This window comes from Schistocerca gregaria, chromosome 7, assembly GCF_023897955.1.
Source record: "Schistocerca gregaria isolate iqSchGreg1 chromosome 7, iqSchGreg1.2, whole genome shotgun sequence".
Lineage (NCBI taxonomy): Eukaryota > Metazoa > Arthropoda > Insecta > Orthoptera > Acrididae > Schistocerca > Schistocerca gregaria.
Window position 1 is genome coordinate 344,010,810 of NC_064926.1, and position 23,261 is coordinate 344,034,070.

Sequence of the window (23,261 nt, forward strand, 5' to 3'; positions counted from 1 at the left end):
CGGCTGTACCAAAATAAGTACCCTCACAGAAACCAACCACATCACAAAACATTTTAAGTCAGTTTTGGGCGCTTACGTGATCAAGCGTCCATTTACAGTCAGGAATTCCTCCCTGCAGTTTGTCGGTTGGTTAATGTTCAGTCTGTACAAGGAATAGAGTGAAAAACTGGTTACAAAAATACAATCTTCTAGAGCATATGTGATTCTTTTCTGAACAAGTTAAAAAATGACTTCATCCCAGGACCGTGCGAATTTTTGTTATAGATCTAATTGCTTTCGCGGACGAACAAACCAAGAAGTACTGGCCCATACATCGAACATGGATTGGTCCTAAACCTGAAGTCCACATAAGCAAACCAGAGCATCTTGAGGTAAGTAGTGCTACAGAATCCAGTCCACCTCAGCAAACCAGACCAACTTGAGGTAAGGAGCGCTGCAAAAGACAGAGACAGGCGAAAAGCAAATAGTGGTTACGGTTACGTGCTGAGACAAAGTGTCACATCCCTGACGCAGAGGAGTTTTGATACAGGTGTCCATAAAAGTAAAATAACGAAACAACCAGTTGTCGAATCTGATGCTGGTAAAACCAAGCTGGTGTATTGCAATGGCAAAGAGTCATAAGAGCAAAAACCAAATGTATTCGAAAGTGGCAAATGTTTGAAATGCACAAAATGGTTTATACCTCAGTAACGTGACTGCAGTAGCGTAAGAAATCAGATAACAAAACCTCCATTTCCTGTAACTGTTCTGTGCTGCCTCAGGTCGTCTCGCCTATCCCTTCCTTTATTATTTCCTGCTACAGTACATTTTCGTTAGTAAATCTATGCTACTAGTCTTCAGCTCAGCACTCTCCTGTAAGACTACATTCCAGAAGATTCGCTGCTTATCATGTCTGTACTCTCCATATTTCAGTCCCATATAAGGTTGCACTCAAAACGCTCTTGCAAAAGATTTATGTAAACCCACTTTTATACGCGATGTTAACGTAATTCTGTTTTCCAGAAAAGTTTTTTTCTTATTGCTGGTCTGTGTTTTATTTTCTCTTTAGTTCCTCCGAAATCAGTTATTTGGTCGCCCAAAAAACTAAACTGTTCTACTGCTTTCAGTCCTACTATTTTCATTTCCCCTCAATGCACAACTAAATATTAAAAGGCTCTTCTTTTACTTTTATTGATATTCGCTTTATAGCCTTTTTACAAATGTCTATCGTTATCGTTCAGTTGATCTTCCTGATTCCTCAGCGTCTCGGACGGTATTACAGTGTCTTCGGCAATCGTGAAAATTTTACTTCTCCATCTTCAAGTTTAATCCCTTTTTCTAGCTTCACCTTTGCTGTTTACCATTGGAAAATTATTCTACTCACAAAACATCGTTTATAAATTGCACTATTGATAAAAGGAAATGTTTTAATACAGGATAGTAAAAACCAACTGCGTTCAACAAAAATATAACAGAAAAATTATCGCGTTTCAGATTTTTACTTCAAGTGGCAAATGTGAACACCATGAGTTTTAATTAACGATCGACACTAGTATTACGCAAAAAGGGGGTGTAACAGATGAGACTTCTGCAGTTCTGAGTGAAGCCTTATGCGCTCAAAAATGCGGCATCGCGTGCGTTCATTACCTTGTCGGTATTTAGGCAGCGTCAGGGCAGCGGCGGGCAGCACAGCTCCGCTCACCTCGCCATCTCGGAAGCAACTCTTTCCTAACTTCTCCTTACTACAATTTACCGAAGTTTGTTTAAAAAAACTATCTGGCTGTGTTTTCATCTGACCAATCAGGGTCTCAATGTTAACCTTAAGCTCCGCCTAAAAAAATTCTGTCTGTCCAATAAGAAACGTTATACTTTTCGTGGTGGGGCAATGTTTTTAAAGTTATCGTAAGATCTATATACTGTTCTTCTGGAGGGCTCTATCTTTTAACATGGGCTGGGGGTTGGTCCTAATGTAACAGAGACACGAAAAAGTCTCACGCTAAAACTTGCGGGTGGTAGTGGCCCTTTTTGTGTTATCGTAAGATCTATACTGTCTTTCTGGAGGTCTGTAGCTTTTAACATGGGCTGGGGGTGGTCCTTAACGTAACAGAGACGCAAAAAAGTCTCATGCTAAAACTGCGGGTGGTGTGCCCTAGTGGTTAGCTAGCGACGTGGGTGTCCCGTCCGTCCCTTATCGTACAGTCTTCTAGCTTAACACAGTTCTGCTCTCGGCTTCTGTTCTCGTTTCTCCCCTCGGAACTGTGTCGGTTTCATGGTGGGAAGATACGACATGCATTTAGGCATTCTTGTGTTAGTCTGTGGTATTTCATTTGCTCACTCGTTACTCGTATTAATTTGGTTAATGTAATGTCATGATTTATTCTGAGCTATGTGACATACTACTGGATTTGCTTATCATGTCAGGGTTTTCATGGAAGGTGTTGGATTTGAATGACACCTTACATATCACCACCCTTCGAACTTAATTTTTGCACTGAATTTAGGCAATGATTGAATCGTTGTCTAAGTAAGTCAAAAATTTTCTAATTTTTCCAAATATTGTTGCTTATTGTTCAGCCACGTTATTCTGTTCTATGCTAGTTTGTTTTGCTAATTTATATTTTTATATGGTTTCACATTATAATTAAAAATGACAGAACAAGAATATTTTTATCCTATTATTAATTTTTAATTATTTTCTTTCCTTATTTAAGTGTGTAGTTTGTTTTTTAAGAAGTTTGTTATCGAAAGTGAGGAGTCTTTCACATCGATTTTGTTAGAAATATTGTTTTTATAAATGTAGTAATTAAGTAAAATCTATTCCTAACACATTTTCTAAATATCACGTACAAGTAAAATGTTTTTGTTTCTAGACACTCATTTCAACATTGTTTCACTAACAAATAAGAATTATTTCCAAGAATTGCTTTGAGAAGAAATATACATACACAAGTACTGAAATATTATCCTAACAAATAGTACAAATGTTTTAAAAAAAGGGAAAACATCCAACAAGATAATTTTTTATTCTTTGTTTTTATAAGGAGAAAGTAAGTAAAATATAGTTATTGTTCTATTTTTATGAGGAGAAAACAAGTGGCATATTGTTTCCTTATTTTCATATCAGAACTAATGAGTTATTTTTATCGATAGTCTATTTTTTTACTTAAGTCCATAGTCAATGACTGTCATTTTGTAGTTTATTAGCTGTCTTGTGTGCTTAACTTATTTAGTTTTTCACACGTTTCTTTTGCACAATTCCTACATCACATAATTTTGATTTCACACATTCACACAATCCTATGAATGTTCAAGCATGATGTTGGCGAATGTTTTTGCACGAAGGTGATGGACTTGAGCGAGATGGATGTGGGCAAGTATCTGATGTACAGCTTCGTTCGTCGTTCCTTGTTGGCTTTGCAAGTGTGTGTTGCTGTTGTGGGGGTCCCATAATGGAATGGAGCTGTGAGTGCAGAATCTCTTGGTTTACTGGCTTTGTATGCGTGAAAGTCATCGTTATGTGTCGCTAAATGCGGTCGTTCTTCGTTGTAATACTTCGCAGACGACTAGTTTACCATAGGATAGGGATTTGGGAAGGTATGTTGTCTATTCTTCACCCATCTTCTTTCTTGGTCTCCATCTTGTGAATCTTCAACTTCTGTTCTTCTTGCTTTTTCTCTGCTTCTTACTCGCTTCTTGGTTCTCCTCTGGGCAGGACATGGAAATGTTTATTGATAACTAGTCGCTTTGAACTTCTCCTCCTAGTAACAGTTTGATAAATTGTTTGGGCGTGTAATTTTTACTTTGTGGAAGTTTTCTTCAGTTTCGTGCTTCAGCGTGGTGTTTAATAGCAGTAGTGTGACTTTTACGCATATTTTTTGCCAGTGGTGGCTTGCCCAAGTGGTCTTCTCGTCGGGCCGTTTTTTGCTCGCTCCGCTGAGTTGGGGGCGCCCCGGGGTTTATGAACGGCGGAAGTCAGGTGTCTGCTTGTCTGTCCGTGCACCCTTCTGACGTTCAGCGTCCCATCGTTCGGCGTCCTGTCGTTCGGCGTCCCGTCGCTACAGGGCTCAGGAACTCTATGGTTCCGCTTGGCAGATATACAGCAGCCCATTTCAGCTACAAGGGCCTTCTGTTGGTCTCGCTGTCCTGGTGTCTTGCTAATTACGTTCTTATCTTTCTTAATACTTCTCGTGTTGCAAATTGAGGGTCGTTGCATCTGGTCTTTGTTGGAGTTTTTACAATGGTTCTTACAAAAAGTTTTACTTATAATCGTCTAACATATGTTTAGTAGGTAAATTGTTTTGCGCTTTCTTAAAATGCTTTACAAAAAATCGGCGCCCTTTCCATATTACAATTCTAATATATTTGGAGTCTTAACATCTACTCAAGAATCCTCAAATTCGTTTTTTTATTTCTGTGTAGTGTCATGGTGTATAGCATTTTAGTATTTCATGCTGTTAGACTATCTACGCTTTATCCCTTCATCTTAATCTATGGTACTATTGGTGTTGTTATTGAAACTGCTTTCTTTTTCTCACCTTCTTCTCTCTTCATTCTTCTTTCTCCTGACGATCTTATCTGCAACATAATCTTGAAATATTGTGCTGATTATTTACCATTAATAAAATTAATCTTCAAACTTTTACTGAAAGTTTTTAATACTGCCAGCCTTAGGTAAAAATACCTGTGCTTTATCTCGTAAAATACCCTCTTATTCTCTTTTACTGTGTTCCGAAATATCTTGAACTTCTTGCAATTTTTCGTCGATTTCTTTATGGACTTCTAACATGAGTTGAGGCGATTACTTCTTTTGTGCATACCATTCTAATTCATCATCCTCTTTATCTCGTGTCATTCTTAATTGTTTGTTTATAACTGGTATTTCTTCTAATTTTAGCTTTTGCTCAAAGAGAAGTGTGACATTCCCGAATGTTACACTACTTTTCCCCATATCTATTATCGCTCGTCTCTCATTTAAAAAATCTACATCTATAATCAAATCTACAGTTAGTTTAGGTATAATCACGAAATTGGCTTCGATCTTTTGACCTTTGCACGAAAAAGAGTTAACCTTGTTTGTCTCGTAACTTCCGCAGCATTGTTTCTAATAGGACCTCTTACTTTAATCTTATGTGTTTTCAGAACTGGCAATTCCTCATTGGCATTACACTACACGAATAAATTTTCTGATATCGCAGTCAGTTCACTTCCGCTATCAATTACAATATTGACTGGGATATGCTTTACCATGGCCTTCACAATTGGTTGAATTTGAAAGTGTTGGTTTTCTTCTTCTTCTTCTTGCATCAACGAATCCTCCACTGAATCATACATGAGTCTTTTTAGGAATTTCCCTTGTGAATTCGAACTTTCTGTAGGGTAACCTTCGACAACTACTTCTCTCTCTTTTATTTCCTCTTCTCTCTTTCTTCCTTCATTTACTCTTTCTTCAGCGTCCTCTACTTTTTCCTCATCCTCGTCTATCTTCTCCTTCTTCGTCGCTACTTCCACATAATCGCATCTAAATGCTCTAATTATCGCTTCATAACTTGCTTCATTATATACATTGGGTTGTGTGCCCACTCGTAACTTATTTTCAACTTCTGTCGACTGCGCATTATCCTCATTGAATTCGCTTTCCCTGGTTTCCATCTCGAATAGCTCTGCAATACTGATTACTTCGTCCTTTCCTCCTACATTCGTTGTGCATGCCTCTGGTAATTCATCTTCCTCGCCAGTATTCTCCCAATTAATTTCGTCCCAACACGATATTGTTATCTTCTTGTCTTCGTTTTCATCTGGTCCCTGCAGATTTGTTTCTTCCTTTTTCTCTTCTCGTGATAAGATTTTTACTGTTCAAGGTGCTGCAATTGTTCTGTGTCGGTGCATCATTCTCTTTGGCAAGGGCACTTAGCTGTCAATTCGAACCTTTATCGCGGTTTGGTGGTTTTACCTCCACCTCTCCTATCTGTATTCGCTTTTCTTGTTCAGCTTGTTGATAGTGGTTTCTTTGTTCATAATTTGTCGGTCTATTGGTTCTCCAGTACCCGTTCCAGTTGTCGTTATTCCCTCTGTAATAGTTGTTGCCGTTCCTGGGTGAATTATAGTTATTGCCATATTCTCTTCTAAATCCATATCCGGTTCTTTGTTGAAATCTATTGTCGTTTCTTGGTGCGAAGTTATCACGTGGTTCGTAATTATTGTTTCTTTGTACTGTGTCTTGTGGATTCCACTGCTTTTTTCTTTCGTTTTCACGTGCGCTTCGTCCTTTTCTTGCGTCATATTCCGAAAATATGAACTCTAGTTCCCTTAGAATACCTTTAAATGCTTCGACGTCATTGTCTCCGCGACCTACTAATGATTGCTGGTATTTCAATGGTAGCTTCATCGCGCATAATTTAATCGACTCTACGTCACTGAATGGTACATCTAAGCATTGATTTTTGTTTGCCATTACATCGAAAAATTTCAAGGGACTCTTTAAAAAGATGGGTTCTGTAATAATTCGTACTGCACTCTGTTCCGTGCTTCGCTGGACCAGTATCGTGAGAGAAACATCTCTCTGAAATCTTCGTACGATCGGCATGTCGCTGCAACATTCTGCATGGTTTCTGCGACTGTTCCTGACATGTGTGGACATATAAAGTTTAGTTTGTGAGCTAGCGTCCAGTCTTCCGGTAATACTACTCGGAATTGATCAATAAAAGTTCGTGGATGTAATGAGTTTCCTTCTCGAAAGTGTTGAAATTTCCTGACTGTGAGGAAATGATCGTTGTCGTCTTCGTCATAGTTCCATATGAAATTCGCGATTCTTCGCCACTTTTGTTTCTGATCATTTCTCCCGTCGTTTTTTCCGGTTGTGGTAGATCCATTGGATAATGTCCACTGTAACTTTCGCCTACCCTTGCGTAGTATCGTTGGAGTGGTACGCAATAATTTTCTTCTATCGGTTGTGAACGTGTAGCTGAATGCATTGCACTGTACTCTTCGCGACCTGGCTTTCCGTTATCACGTATGTTACTTTCCGCCTGTGATTGGAATCTCAAATGCGTAATATTTTCGTTAATTGTTTGTTTTTCCGGTGCTGTTTCAGATACGGATGTGGTTGCAGACTCAGTGCTTGTTCGATCTTGTTCACTACGCTCTTCAATGGTTTGCAACAACTCTGCTCGCAATTTCTGAAATTGTCGCTTCGTTTGCGCTTCTATTTTGAATATGCGGTTATCATATCTTTTCAGCGCTGCTTTTGTGATACGTTTGTGTAACACACTGTTTTCAACAATTTCACGCGCTCTACCTGCTGCTTGTCTAGTAATTACGTTTATCTGTTTCTCTAGTTTCTGGACTTATCCGTGGGTGTAGTTACGTAATGTTTTGATCTCGTCCTCAGTGTCATTACGCAATGTTTGTACGTCCGTTTGTACCTTGTCAATGTCCGTTCTCAACTGATTGTAACCTGTTATTAAGTTTCCTATCACTTCTTGAGATTCTTTCTCCTCGTCTTCAATATGACTTAGGTGTAACTGAAATTTTTTTTTGTTCTTTAATCGTACGCATTTGTCTCGTGGTTTCTGCATTTTGTTTCGTCATTTCTGCATTCTGAATTTTAATTTGGTTCGCAATTTCTTTATTTTGCCTGTCATGGTTTCAGTAATTAATTGTAATAATTCTGCCAGATTGGTGGGTCCTATTGCGTTTTCTTCTGACGTCCTACGCTCTGTGTTTTTGCCCAATTGTTGGTTTGCAATTGATTGCATTGAACTGTGCTGTGACACGTTTCTGCTCGCATTCCTTGTACTCTGTGGTGAGGGAGCTCTGATTACTTGTACTACGGATTCTACGTATTCAAGACGCAAGCTAGAATCCTCATCACCTGTCTCACTACTTTCCTGCTCCTCTGTCGTATGCTGACCTAGGTTTTCTGTGCCTTGGCGTACATTATCCTCGTTATTGTGCGTTATCTGTCCTATTTCTCGCGATACTGCATCGTCTGTTGTATTGTCCTCTATTCTCTGTCCATTTTCATGCTGGGTCCCTACCTCAATTCGGTCAAGGTCTCGATCTGCCATTGCTAATCTTTCCGAATCCCTTATTTCCTGTTTTAAAAGGAATTCACGCGCCCTACTTCTCGTCAACATGCGCTCATACGATCTCACGCGTTTCATAAACTTTTTGTTCACACGGCTTGACAAACAATTCACTTACTTGTTGGGTCAGAACCAACTTGTCAACGATGTATCCGCCACCTGCGCGCTTGCATTGGAGAGAAAACTTAATTCTAACAATATTAAAATTCATAACTTAATTATGCCTTTGCTTCTGCTACAATGACTCACTATTTGTTGAAAACTTTCTTACTATTTATCGCTGCAGCTACTGTTTTCGACTATGTATAACTTGAGAAAAAAAATTTACTATGGAAATTTTTCAGCAGGTATTTTCTGACCTAGTTAGGCATGTGGTCGAAATATAATCATGGTATTTTACCATCCTGGCAGGGTCGCCATTTTCTAAACATTCATGGTGGTGTCTGTTTGTTCTATATCGTGTCTCCCCACCACTTTCGCGCAACGACGCTCTGAGTGTGTTTTTTAGGGAATTAACTAGTTTGAACCTGGGACCTGTTGCTGGTAAGGCGACGCCAGATAACACCTGACATGTAGAATTCAGGAGAGTTCACTGAGACTAGCGATGATATAACCAAATACTTAATGATCTCAGCGTCAGCTCCACTGCACTCCCTGTAAAAGAATCTTAATAGTAACTAAATTTAGTGGAAGGGGTTCAAGGCTTTCCTATTTTTAGTTAGCTGGTAAAATAACTTCAAAAAAGCAGTTACGTTTACCATTGGAAATATTATTCTACTCACAAAACATCGTTTATAAATTGCACTATTGATAAAAGGAAACGTTTTAATACAGGATGGTGAAACCAACAGCGTTCAACAAAAATGTGAACGAATATTCCCTGAATGGGTTTCCAACTTCTACAATAGATCAAAGGATGACCTATGCCATATCACGTCTATAATCTAGGTTTAAATTAAGTTTCACAAAAGAGAAAACTATCAACATGGTCTACAGTGACCCTCAATTATCTTTAATTACTTATCTAACTTGTCGTAAATTACAGTGGCTGATGTGGCTTCTCAATAACTATATAACAGAAAAATTATCGCGTTTCAGATTTTTACTTCAAGTGGCAAATGTGAACACCATGAGTTTTAATTAACGATCGACACTAGTATTACGCAAAAAGGGGGTGTAACAGATGAGACTTCTGCAGTTCTGAGTGAAGCCTTATATAGCGCTCAAAAATGCGGCATCGCGTGCGTTCATTACCTTGTCGGTATTTAGGCAGCGTCAGGGCAGCGGCGGGCAGCACAGCTCCGCTCACCTTGCCATCTCGGAAGCAACTCTTTCCTAACTTCTCCTTACTACAATTTACCGAAGTTGGTTTAAAAAAACTATCTGGCTCTGTTTTCATCTGACCAATCAGGGTCTCAATGTTAACCTTAAGCTCTGCCTACAAAAATTCTGTCTATCCAATGAGAAACGTTATACTTTTCGTGGTGGGGCAATGTTTTTAAAGTTTGCAACGTAACAGAGACGCGAAAAAGTCTCACGCTAAAACCTGCAGCTGGTGTGGTCCTTTTAGCGTTATCGTAAGATCTGTACTGTTCTTCTGGAGGGCTCTGTCTTTTAACATGGGCTGGGGGGGGTGGTCCTAATGTAACAGAGACACGAAAAAGTCTCACGCTAAAACTTGCGGGTGGTAGTGGCCCTTTTTGTGTTATTGTAAGATCTATACTGTTTTTCTGGAGGGCTGTGGCTTTTAACATGGGCTGGGGGTGGTCCTTAACGTAACAGAGACGGAAAAAAGTCTCACGCTAAAACTGCAGATGGTGTGCCCTAGTGGTTAGCTGGCGACGTGGGTGTCCAGTCCGTCCCTTATCGTACGGCCTTCTAACTTAACACGGTTTTGCTCTCGGCTTCTGTTCTCGTTTCTCCCCTCGGAACTGTGTCGGTCTCATGGTAGGAAGATACAACATACATTTAGGCATTCTTGTGTTAGTCTGTGGTATTCCATTTGCTCACTCGTTACTCGTATTACCTTGATTAATTTAATGTCATGATTTATTCTGAGCTATGTGACATACTACTGGATTTGCTTATCATGTCAGCGTTTTCATGGAAGGTGTTGGATTTGCCTGACACCTTACAACTACAATAGCGAATATTTCACCAATTCCAATCAGCCAGAGACTGCACACAGCACAGTCAGTGATTTTCATACAGAGCGCTGCGTGGTGTTACCTACATAAAAACCTAAACAACGTTCTTACAAGTGCACCAAATTTTACGGTCGGGTGTTGGTAGAATATTGAATAGTAACCTGCATCTACGGAAGGTTGTCCACGATAAAAGATTTCCACGAAGTTGAAATATTATTCGAGTGACGTGGCATGATGTTACTACCATCAAAATTCAGTAATTATATTCGACGAAGCACATAATAAATCAATTGCGTCATATCGATACAATAGACTTAATGATGCTCATCAAATAATACTAAAGACGAAACGCTCCATCGTCGAAAAAGTCAGGAATAATTATCAGAGAACTGAGCAACCGGCAGGAGCCTCACAAAGTAGATACATCTCCCTTTCAACTACATCCGTTTCATGTGCTTCAACTCTTGTAACTGCAATTTGATTTTTGCTGAAGTTGCAAACAAACTTTCACTTCCTGTATTTTAACCCTGAAAACGCCAGAAGTAAACAGTTTAGAAACTAACCCATTTCCGGCCAATAGTAGAGAATCATAATAACATTACTGGGACAAACTAATATCTAAATCGTATGTTAAGCCTGTTGCCATTCTATTTAGGACTCGGTGTTTTAATCTACGCGGTTGTTCACAAAACCACTGAGCAATTTGCTTCAGTTGAAGCCATAACTTGAAACATAGCCATAATGTTCTGTTTTCCGAATATTTCAGAAAATAATGACGAGCAGTGAACTGATAACTAAAGCAGACAGTTACAGTTTCCTGCATCCGTGGTTGGGGGACGGTCTGCTCACCAGCACAGGTGAGACTCCTGCGATATACAGTTGTCAAGATGCTTCAAGTGCCTGCAGTACTCTCTCATGCTACTTGTGAACTTTTCAGGGAAGAAATGGCATTCTCACCGCAAGATGATAACGCCCGCCTTCCACTTCAGCATCCTGGACAATTTCGTAGAAGTATTCGCAGAGAAAGCCGAGGTTTTCGTAAACTTACTCAAGACGAAAGCTGACGGGCAGTCGTTCGACATTTACCCCTACATCACACGCTGTGCCCTCGACATAATATGTGGTGAGAATTGGTCCTATGGTATTGGGAACGTAAACAAATTGGATAATAATGTCATGTGATCTTAAGCTTCAAGAAATTCGTGAAGATTTATTGCAGTATAATAACAGTTTAGTATTCATTCTATGGGATGCAGTTTCTAAGAAAACCCACCAACAGACAACTTCTTGCAGTAATTTTTGACAGAAAAACTCGCCTTAATGGCTGGGGATTCCTTGGACTCTTTAATACCGCTCTGAAGTGAACTTCATCAGAAATTCTGTAATCGTTTCATTTCCAAACAACTTTTTTAACCTTTCATTTCAGTGTCGTTGTTTCTGAGTTCCTAATTCGGTGAGAGATTAGGCCATCATCAAATCGAAAATTGGTTACAAAATTATACTACACTCCTGGAAATTGAAATAAGAACACCGTGAATTCATTGTCCCAGGAAGGGGAAACTTTATTGACACATTCCTGGGGTCAGATACATCACATGATCACACTGACAGAACCACAGGCACATAGACACAGGCAACAGAGCATGCACAATGTCGGCACTAGTACAGTGTATGTCCACCTTTCGCAGCAATGCAGGCTGCTATTCTCCCATGGAGACGATCGTAGAGATGCTGGATGTAGTCCTGTGGAACGGCTTGCCATGCCATTTCCACCTGGCGCCTCAGTTGGACCAGCGTTCGTGCTGGACGTGCAGACCGCGTGAGACGACGCTTCATCCAGTCCCAAACATGATCAATGGGGGACAGATCCGGAGATCTTGCTGGCCAGCGTAGTTGACTTACACCTTCTAGAGCACATGGGTGGCACGGGATACATGCGGACGTGCATTGTCCTGTTGGAACAGCAAGTTCCCTTGCCGGTCTAGGAATGGTAGAACGATGGGTTCGATGACGGTTTGGATGTACCATGCACTATTCAGTGTCCCGTCGACGATCACCAGAGGTGTACGGCCAGTGTAGGAGATCGCTCCCCACACCATGATGCCGGGTGTTGGCCCTGTGTGCCTCAGTCGTATGCAGTCCTGATTGTGGCGCTCACCTGCACGGCGCCAAACACGCATACGACCATCATTGGCACCAAGGCAGAAGCGACTCTCATCGCTGAAGACGACACGTCTCCATTCGTCCCTCCATTCACGCCTGTAGCGACACCACTGGAGGCGGGCTGCACGATGTTGGGGCGTGAGCGGAAGACGGCCTAACGGTGTGCGGGACCGTAGCCCAGCTTCATGGAGACGGTTGCGAATGGTCCTCGCCGATACCCCAGGAGCAACAGTGTCCCTAATTTGCTGGGAAGTGGCGGTGCGGTCCCCTACGGCACTGCGTAGGGTCCTACGGTCTTGGCGTGCATCCGTGCGTCGCTGCGGTCCGGTCCCAGGTCGACGGGCACGTGCACCTTCCGCCGACGACTGGCGACAACATCGATGTACTGTGGAGACCTCACGCCCCAAGTGTTGAGCAATTCGGCGGTATGTCCACCCGGCCTCCCACGTGCCCACTATACGCCCTCGCTCAAAGTCCGTCAACTGCACATAAGGTTCACATCCACGCTGTCGCGGCATGCTACCAGTGTTAAAGACTGCGATGGAGCTCCGTATACCACGGCAAACTGGCTGACACTGACGGCGGCGGTGCACAAATGCTGCGCAGCTAGCGCCATTCGACGGCCAACACCGCGATTCCTGGTGTGTCCGTTGTGCCGTGCGTGTGACCATTGCTTGTACAGCCCTCTCGCAGTGTCCGGAGCAAGTATGGTGGGTCTGACACACCGGTGTCTATGTCCTTTTTTCCATTTCCAGGAGTGTAATTTACTAAGTACGTTAAGATTGGAGGTTGTATGGACGTGACTTCCTTCGATTTTAAACATACTTACTTAATTATAAGAGGGGACCAGCGGTTTGCTGCGGACTCCTAACGTCTATTTATATTTCATTTTAGTTGTCCAGGGCTTAGTAATGCAAAATATTAACAACCAGGAGTCAGTGCGAATTTTTCGCACTTTTATAATTTTAAAAATGATATTATTTGGAATAAATGTAGTCGTTGCGATGAGGCTAATTGTGGGAAAGAAGAGAAAACATATCTGAAAATGAACCGAACGACCTGAATTAATAACCATATATTTATGATATATTTTTGTATACACGTTTTCACGAATATAATTGTGAACAAAATTATTTACAGAGCCTTACATTACCTCGGTGTAAATGGTATTCGACATAAGAACGTACGTTTTGTTTTTCAATTTCTTTAAGAGATACAAAAATGTTAGCTGATTTACCTTCCAGTGGAAAGGCTACATACAATTGCCCATAAGTAAAGAAGGAAATTGGTAATCATAATCATTCTCTTTCAAGGTTTGTACCTGCAAAAGCCATTTTAGTAGAAGGCTGTCTGTTTATCAAATGAAAAGGCATGTTTGGATCAGATGGTGTAAGTTTAGCAGTGGTTTTACAATAGTTTTCCCGGTGTCAATCAGTTGAGCATTAATTGTAAACTTTCACATTTTGATATTAGTAAATAATGACATTATCTGGAATAAGTGTAGTCGTTCGTATAACAGTAGTTTGTGACAATGACAAATTTGTTTGTTTTTGGGGAAAGTATATTTGCTTAGAAAAGTCAACTTGCTCGACGGCAGATATAATGAACTACCACTGTCATCACAGTTATTATCTATATTAGTGCTGTATACAAATTATACAGTTAATATGTAATTAAAAACAAATAAAACGTTGTCTGTAATAAGACAATATGAAAAGCGAGTTCTTTGCTCGTGATTAATAAGTTAGCTTCCTAAAAGATAGGTATGAAGCAGAGCGTAAATGATGTCCATTTGCCTGTGATAGTTAAAAGCAAGGATGGTAGCATTACGAGTACAATGTGCACTCCTCTTTCAAATGCAGGAGAGAAAGCGGATAGGTGGAAAGAGTACACTGAAGGCCTATATGAGGATGAAGACGTCTGATGACGTGATAGGGGAAGAAACAAGAGTCGATATAGAAGAGATAGAGGATCCAGTATTAGAATCAGAAATGAAACGAGGTTTGGAAGACTTGAAATCAAATTAGACAGAAGGAATAGATAACATACCGTCTGAATTTCTAAAATCATTGGAAAAAATGGCAACCAAATGACTATTCACGTTGGTGTGCAGACTGTATGAGACTGGCGATGATCCATCAGATTTTCGGAACGGCATCATCCACAAAATTCCGAAGAAACCAAGACTCCACAAGTTTAAGAATTACCGCATAATCAGCTTACAGCTCATGCATCCAAGTTGCTGATAGGAAAATGCATAGAATAATGGAACGTAAAATTGAAGATGTGTTACATGGTGATGAATTTGGCTTTAAGAAACCTAAAGGCATGAGAGAGGCAATTCTGACTACGGTTGATAATGGAAGCAAGACTGAAGATAAATCAAGGCACGATACGCAATGCAAAACGGTGCAAGACGTTGAAAACTGAGGGGAAAAAAAATGCCGGCCGGAGTGGCTGTGCTGTTCTAGGAGCTACAGTCTGGAGCCGCGAGACCGCTACGGTCGCAGGTTAGAATCCTGCCTCGGGCATGGATGTGTGTGATGTCCTTAGGTTAGTTGGGTTTAAGTAGTTTTAAGTTCTAGGGGACTGGTGATCTCAGATGTGGAGTCCCATGGTGCTCAGAGCCATGTGAACCATTTAGATGGAGGGGGTCTGGCAGCCGATCAGTTCTAGTCGTTCCACCAGGTAGGAGATACACGGTTCGTGTTGTCTGTACTTCAGCCGTACCTAGACGGTCAATGCCGTGTTTCGATCGCGATCGCATTGTTATTTGGTGCCGGGAAGGGCTCTCATCAAGGAAAGTGTCCAGGCGTCTCGGAGTGAAACAAAGCATTGTTGTTCGGATGTGGAGGAGATACAGAGAGACAGGAACTGTCGATGACATGCCTCGCTCAGGCCAACCAAGGGCTACAACTGCTGTGGAGACCGGTACCTACGGATTATGGCTTGGAGGAACCCTGACAGCAAAACCACCATACTGAATACTGCTTTTCGTGCAGCCACAGGACGTCGTGTTACGACTCAAACTGTGCGCAGTAGGCTGCTTGAAGCGCAACTTCACTCCTGACGTCCATGGCGAGGTCCATCTTTGAAACCACGACACCATGCAGTGCTGCAGAGATGAGCCCAACATCATACGGAATGGACCGCTCAGGATTGACATCACGTTCTCCTCACCGATGAGTGTCGTATATGCCTTCAACCAGACAATCGTCGAAGATGTGTTTGGAGGCAACGCGGTCAAGCTGAACGCCTTAGACACACTTTCCAGCGAGAGCAGCAAGGTGGAGGTTCCCTGCTGTTTTGGGGTGGCATTATGTGGGGCCGACGTACCCCGGGGATGGTCATGGAAGACGCCTTAACGGCTGTACGATACGTGAATGCCATCCTCCGACCAATAGTGCAACAATATCGGCAGCATAATGTCGAGGCAGTGGTCAGTATGTTACCCAGGCATGAATCATATCAAACAAACACACCTGGGATAGATTGAAAAGGGCTGGTTATAGACGATATGACCCAACAACCACTCTGAGGAATCTACGCCGAATCACCGTTGAGGAGTGGAACAATCTGGATCAACAACGCCTTGATGAAGTTATGGATAATATACCACGACGAATACAGGCATGCATCAATGCAAGAGGACGTGCTGCTGGATATTACAGGTACCGGTGTGTACATCAGTTCGGATCACCACCTCTGACAGTCTCGCTGTATAGTGGTAGTACATGCAATGTGTGGTTTTCATGAACAATAAAAATGGGTAATGATGTTACGTTGATCTCTATTCCATATTTCTGTGCAGTTCCGGAACTCTCAGAAACGAAGTGATTCAGAAAGTTTTTTTGATGTGCGTAGATGAGGTTAACGAATTCTACTGCCTAGGCAGAGTGAAGAGGACATCAATAACAGACTAGTAGCGGCAAAAAAGGCCTTTCTGCCCAAGAGAAGTCTGCTACTATCAAATTGAGACCTAAATTTTCGATTGAAATTTATTAGCGTGTAAATTTGAAGCACAATATTATATGGTAGTGAAACGTGAACAGCAGGAAAATCAGGAAAGAAGGGAATCGAAGTATTTGAGACGTGGTATTACAAAAGAATGTTCAAAATTAGGTGGACTGATAAGGTACAGAAAAAGGAGGTTCTCCGGAGAATCGGGGACGAAAGGAATAATGGAAAACACTGGTAAGGAGAAGGGAAAAGATGGTAGGACACTTGTTAAGACACTCACAGAATAACATCCAGCGTACTAGAGGGAGCTGAAGATGGTAAAAACTGTATAAGAAACCAGGGACTGGAACACACGCAGCAAATAATTGAGGACGTAGGCTGCAAGCGCTACTCTAAGATGAAGAGGCTAGCACAGGAGAGAAATTCGTGGCGAGCCGCACCATACCAGTCACAAGACTGATAAAAACAAGAAATTAAAAGCTATTTCTATGTTAAAATTTTCCGCAAATAGTACGTTTTAGCGCAAAATCGGCATTCAGTGGTCCAAGACCCTTTCTAACGATACCTCATACTCCCTATACGATTATTATGTGTTGAGAAAAAGGGATGTTGATTTGAGATATAATATAATACTAATATACGGCGCTCTTCATTTTCTGTCAGATGGACCATAAGCTCCAGAATATCTCTGTCTTGATGCCCTTATCATTCTCTGCATGCAGATTTTCTGTGGTACAGTGATCGGGCAGGTTTCGGCAGACCATTACATGTGGGTCCTGCAGGTCTTTAGCCACGAACCCCTCTTTCTGAGGTTCGCCTTGCATCGTGACACTCCTGTCCTCAGTCGGTTTAGAGTCTCCCATGTCACACACGGCATTCGCAATTCCGCAATATTTTCCTCTTTGATCTCCCAAATCCTTTATGTTGCTGAATTTCTCAGTAGGTATGTTTGGTGAGATCGCCTGATGGAAATGCTGATGCTGTGCTCCTTGAAGCTCTTCCTTGATTTCAGTCTAAGATAGATCTGCTTTTAGGTTGTTACTATCATAATAATAATTAATCACGGCTGGGTCTACCTTTTTGCAAGTACACAAATTATTGTTTTGTGTTATACCTAAACATAGTTGTGGCGCCCTCAGTCCTTTTTCCGTTAATTTCCTTTTGTTTTATACTGCGTGTGTCTTGTGGCTGCCAATCAAAATCAGTCACAGTTCTAAATTAGTATAACATGTCATAATTGTAGTACTTGGCTTGTCCCTAGCTGTGACAAACTTGTTTTTATTTACGAAATGTGTGTTTGTGCAGTTGAGCTTAACGTGGTCTCTTGCTAGCTTGTAAATACTGCGTCCTGATATGTCGCTGTGTCTTACACACACGTTTCACTCTCAGTTCCGAGTGATTTGTATTGTGTTGCCCTACTAACGGCGGTTTCCTTCCTTTTTTAAATAGAAACTGCTATGGGGACCTCAATCGACGCACAGCACAACATCGATTCTGATTATGTAGCAGCGGTGTACAAGTAAGTTACCTTAAATTACAGAGTATACACAGTATTGTTGTAAAAATTAATATATATTTGAGGAATGGTCAAATATTTTAAATTTTGATACGATATGGGATGGTCGACCCTGATACTGAATGGATGATTAAATTTTGAGAGAAATAAAACCATATTACCTGCCAAAATGAGTGTTTAGGGAAGCATCAAATGCTGTTGTACAATCCTCTACGCGTGGTGCACTGAACAAAGAAGAACTACTGTATTCCTGAGGAAATGAGTATTTGTTGCCAACTGTCCGATTCTCCAGGTCACTTTTGTCGGTAGCTGGACATCTGAAACTGTGGTGTCACCGCCAGACACCACACTTGCTAGGTGGTAGCCTTTAAATCGGCCGCGGTCCGGTAGTATACGTCGGACCCGCGTGTCGCCACTGTCAATGATTGCAGACCGAGAGCCGCCACACGGCAGGTCTAGAGAGACTTCCTAGCACTCACCCCATTTGTATAGCCGACTTTCCTAGCGATGGTTCACTAACTTCTACGCTCTCATTTGCCGAGACGATAGTTAGCATAGCCTTCAGCTACGTTATTTGCTACGACCTAGCAAGGCGCCATGATCAGTTTCTATTGATGTTGTAAATCATGTACCGTCAAGAGTGACGTTCGTCATTAATGGATTAAAGCTAAGTATTCCACCAGCTGCGTCCGTTTTTCTCAATTCTAATTCCCTTGTCATGTTCCAGACCTCACGCCAGCCTGCGTGAGCTAAAGCGCGTGCATTTCGGCCTCCTGTAGTAACGGTGTTGGCTCTCCTGCCAACCACAACAGAAACGACTGACAAAAATCGAGATCTTTCAGTGTCTACATTTCAGCAACTTGAGGGGGGCGGTGTTAAACGTCTGTAAGACTTTTTACAGCTCGTGGTCTAGCGTTAGAATAAAAACACGAGTATGAGCTGTGTAAATGATAGCGTCTTAGGTTGGAGGGCTTTCCGTTGGAACGGGAAACGGAAATTTATTCTGAGCAGCCATTGTTGCCTGTGTGACACCGCAGAATATGCAAATAAGGGCATGGTGTAAACTTTCAGTACTAGAGAACGTCCCCATAAAAACGAGTGATCGTATGACAGTAAAACCTTGTGCAAACATTCGTAAGGAAATGCGGTAGAGAAATAACGAGTAAGCAGTTAAAAGAAACACATTTTAATATGCACGTTGGAGGGAAACATTTGTTGATTCCACACTTCTTTACGTTACAGGTTACAAACGCTGCTTATTGTGACGACCATCTGCATCCACGTCAGACTGAACCTCACTTACAGACTGGTCAACTGTTGCTCGAAACAGCGGTGGACCACTGATTGTTCAGCTGTCGTAACACAGGTCGTACAAAGCTTGGAGATCGCACTTCAACAATTTCTCGCGCCATTGGCCGTCGACCTCTCCCAGGAGCAATTCCTAAATCACCATTTAATTGTAACTTTCGAATCAAATTCTTCAACACCGTTGCAGATACGTAGATACTCCGAAATAGCAGCAGCAGTATTGCCTTTGTTTTAATAAGGCCCTGTTCACCTTGTCCAGTACCGTGTTGACCGATGCTTGTGTTTCAGTTCTCCGTCGACTTACCAGTACCGACACCTGAAGGCAAGTCATGATACTAACACCACTAACAACGCAAATCCTGCAACGCAGTCAGAAAATTGTTAAAAAAAAATGAGGTACCGACACGGTGAAAAGTTTTTTGTGTACACTGGGTCAAGTAGCGAAAGTTTAGATATAGAATGATCAGCCAGAACACTGTGACCGTCTATCTAACATCCCGCATGTCCACCTCTGGCACCGTAACAGTGGCGACGCGTCGTGGCGTGGAAGTAAACAGACCTTGGTAGGTCGCTGGACGGAATTAGCACCACATCTGCACACACCAGTAACCGAATTCGCGTACATTCCGAAGAGGGGAGCTATGAGCTCTAATGCCACATTCAGTCATATCCCAGAAGACTTCGGTCGAGTTCCTATAGGCGAGTTAGGGGAGGGCTGGCACATCAACTGGAACTCGTCACCGTGCTCCTCGAACCACTCCATTACCCTCCTGGCCTTTTAACATGTCGCATTATCTTATTTTAAAATGTCGCTGGTGTCGGGAAACATGATCATCGTCTGCAATCGGTGTACGATACTCCTTGGCCTCCATGGCTCCTTGCCTGAGCTCCACTGGGCCCATGAATGCCCACATAAATCTTCCCCGGAGCAAAATGCAGCAGCAGCTAGCTTGTCTCCGCCTCGCAGGACTGTGCGGCTGGTCCCGGTGGAGGTTCGAGTCCTCCCTCGGGCATGGATGTGTGTGTGTGTGTGTGTGTGTGTGTGTGTGTGTGTGTGTGTGTGTTTGTCCTTAGGATAATTTAGGTTGAGTAGTGTGTAAGCTTATGGACTGATGACCTTAGCAGTTAAGTCCCACAAGATTTCACACACATTTGAATATTTTTGTCTCGCAGTGCATCTGTTTCCTGGAATACGACGGATTCGTGTCCTCCAACCGGCATGATGAAGAAGGTATCGGGATTCATCAGCCCATGCAACCCTCTACCACTCTGCCAACGTCACAATTTCAGTCGTAGTTGCAGATGTCATGTTGTTAACATTGGCAGCTGCATAGGTCGTTGGCTGCGTAGGCCCAACGTTAGTAATGTTCGATGCACTGCGTGTTCAGACACACTTGTACTCTGCCCAGCATTTAAGTCTGATTTTTGTTCCACCACAGTTCGCTGCCTGTCCTGTTTTACCTAGCTGCCCAGCCTACGACGTCCGACACCTGTAATGAGGGGTGGCCGCCCAACTCCACGACGTCTGGACGCTGTTTCACCTTGGTTTCGCCAAGTGTTGGAGACACTCACCACAGGACTCCTCGAAACCAGACAAGTCCTTCAGCTTCCGAAATGCTCGTACCGAGTATCCGGGCCATAACAATCCCCCTCGGACAGACTCAGATAGAGCGCGCGACGTACCCCATTCTGCACATCAGTAGAACGGTCACTGATACTACATCCACCGCACGTGTGTCTGAGTAGCTGTCATTCCTCGCCGGTTGACACTGCTATCTCCTGGACGGGTTTATATCGATAGCAGGTCGGCGGTCATAATGCCATGGCTGATCAGTGTAACCATCCTGTACATTTCACAGCACTGATAAATCACCAGCGCCAACTTTCCTTTCAGATGCCTGTTCAGGACGATCAGGAAAAAGAACCACGGTACCTGGTGATGCACCTATATTAAATAAAGAACGAATTAGACGATATATGACGGATTTTCCTTCTTTCTCTTGTAACTATTCCATTTCCTTCACATAGCACAGTGGCAATCATCACCAATCAAAAGTAAATAAAACACTTAAACGATACAAATTGTTCTTTGCAGCACTTTTCTAGTCATTCAACTCACATGTCAGTTCACTGCGAAGATGTATATTTCTTCTAACACGAGAAAATAAATTTAATTTCCTTCTACGGTAATAATACATTTATAATAGGTAAGACGGGAAACAAATTCATGTAGAACAGTTGTACAGCTCATCTACGTAGGCTTCAGTATTCTCGCCAGCACCATCATCGATGGTGCACGAGAAGCATGGCATGGGAAGAGCAACTGGTTGAGGTGTTTTTACCTGTCAGCGGCGATAGGCTCGCCCCTTCAGTTCTTAACGCTGTTTTCAGCTACCTCGGACCTAGCCTTTGCTTTGCGCCGTGCACTGTTTTCGCATTTGTGCTTGTCTCTAAGCTGTATTCGAACTCTCTGCTGCCCCGTAGATTGATTCGCCTGTTGATTTTCGTTCTCTCTTCCGAGGTTCAGCTCCCGAATTCGCTGTCGAGTCACTGTCGGCTCTTATGACTACTTCTGTGCCTACATTGACACACTTTGTGCGGATATAGAATAGCTCTTTCTTTAAAACGATATGTTTATTTATTGCTTATTCAGCCTAAGGATTAGATCCTTAAGGCCTTCTGAGCAGCAACAACATATACTTAAGATATTACATAACAGTCATAATAACAGTATGCATTATTAATAAAAGTAATAAGTGTTAATAATAATAATAACAATGGAAATGAAGAGCACACTTCGTGCGCCGCGTGCGTGGTACTGAAACTTCAATTGTTCGAAGACGACCAGTTTCAGCAGTCTTATGCTTCCATCATCTGATATTGAGCCTGTTGGAATCGGTCACCTTGGAACGATAGATGTTTCTATGCTGCGATCACAGCGTACGAAGTGTGTTCTTTATTTCCAACCATAAAGATCGTCCTACAGCATAACAAATTGATCTTTGAATAATGTTGCTATTTGTCTTCCTGCACAACAGCATAGAACTATTTTGGAAGTTTCGTTTCCTTTCACCCCATGGTTTCTATTCATCCCATTTTACGGCGTGAAGCGTGCACAAAAAGTGTGCCCCCTTAACCTTCTGTTACATTGGCCGCTTGTAGTTTACACGCACACGTACACGTTGCTCTCCTTTCATTCTTATATCTCCGTTCTATACGAATCTATTGACATTTCTAACATCAGCTCAGACACAAACGAATGGTATGCTGTAGGATACAACGCTGTAGCGTGTCTTACACACCATAAAGTAATGCAACAGAATAGAATGTATACCCACTGATAATAAAAGTTTGCATAAAAAGAACCTACATTGTGTTTTGCGTAAGGCTGACGCAATGTTTAAAAATAATTAAAGGTGCATATGGAAAAAAACTGCGCATAACCTCCCATTATAGCTACTCGCGGTTATCGACTTGAGAAATTTACTACGTGTGTTTTGAATATTCGTTACAGTATTGCCGAGCTCACAATTAAGAGAGTCGTCAGGCCATGGCTTCTGAGTGACTTCATCTTCCGCATGTCTCCGACGGGGAAGAAGTTCTACAAGCAGCTGGATGTTCTACACGGATTTACCAGGAAGGTAAACCTCATTAACATACAGAAGTAGTTGAAAACACAATGAGCCAAGGAACAATTGAAATACTTGTGAGGTAGAGTTCGTCGTGTACAATGTAAAACAGCTGGTAACATTCGAAAATTTCAGATCCATATGTCGAATGGCTTACTTTGTAGGGAGCATGTAGTATTCACCACGTAGCTCAAGGAATGTAAAACTGCTGGTAACATTCGAAAATTTCAGATCCATATGTCGAATGGGTTACTTTGTAGGGAGCATGTAGTATTCACCACGTAGCTCAAGGATCTGACAGGAAGCCTGTGGTAGTGTGTCTCACCTCACTGTTTTCGCGGTGAAATAGGACGCAACAATAATTCTTATCAGCGGTATGTAAAATTTTTGTGAGTAATAATATTGAAATAAGTATTATATCATTACATATAGAATATCGAATTTGCTAGTGAAAACTGCTACAGCAGCATCTTGG

General features: G+C 42.0%; 1 protein-coding gene across 1 annotated transcript in view; it reads left to right on the forward strand.

The window, feature by feature from the left end:
- The window catches only part of LOC126282121 (cytochrome P450 4C1-like), a 67,546-nt gene that overhangs the window by 20,387 nt on the left and 23,898 nt on the right, over nt 1-23,261 (forward strand). The window contains 5 exon segments of the mRNA XM_049981590.1: nt 265-371; nt 10,977-11,067; nt 11,148-11,333; nt 17,783-17,852; nt 22,672-22,798. Coding sequence (XP_049837547.1) covers nt 265-371; nt 10,977-11,067; nt 11,148-11,333; nt 17,783-17,852; nt 22,672-22,798 — 581 coding nt within the window.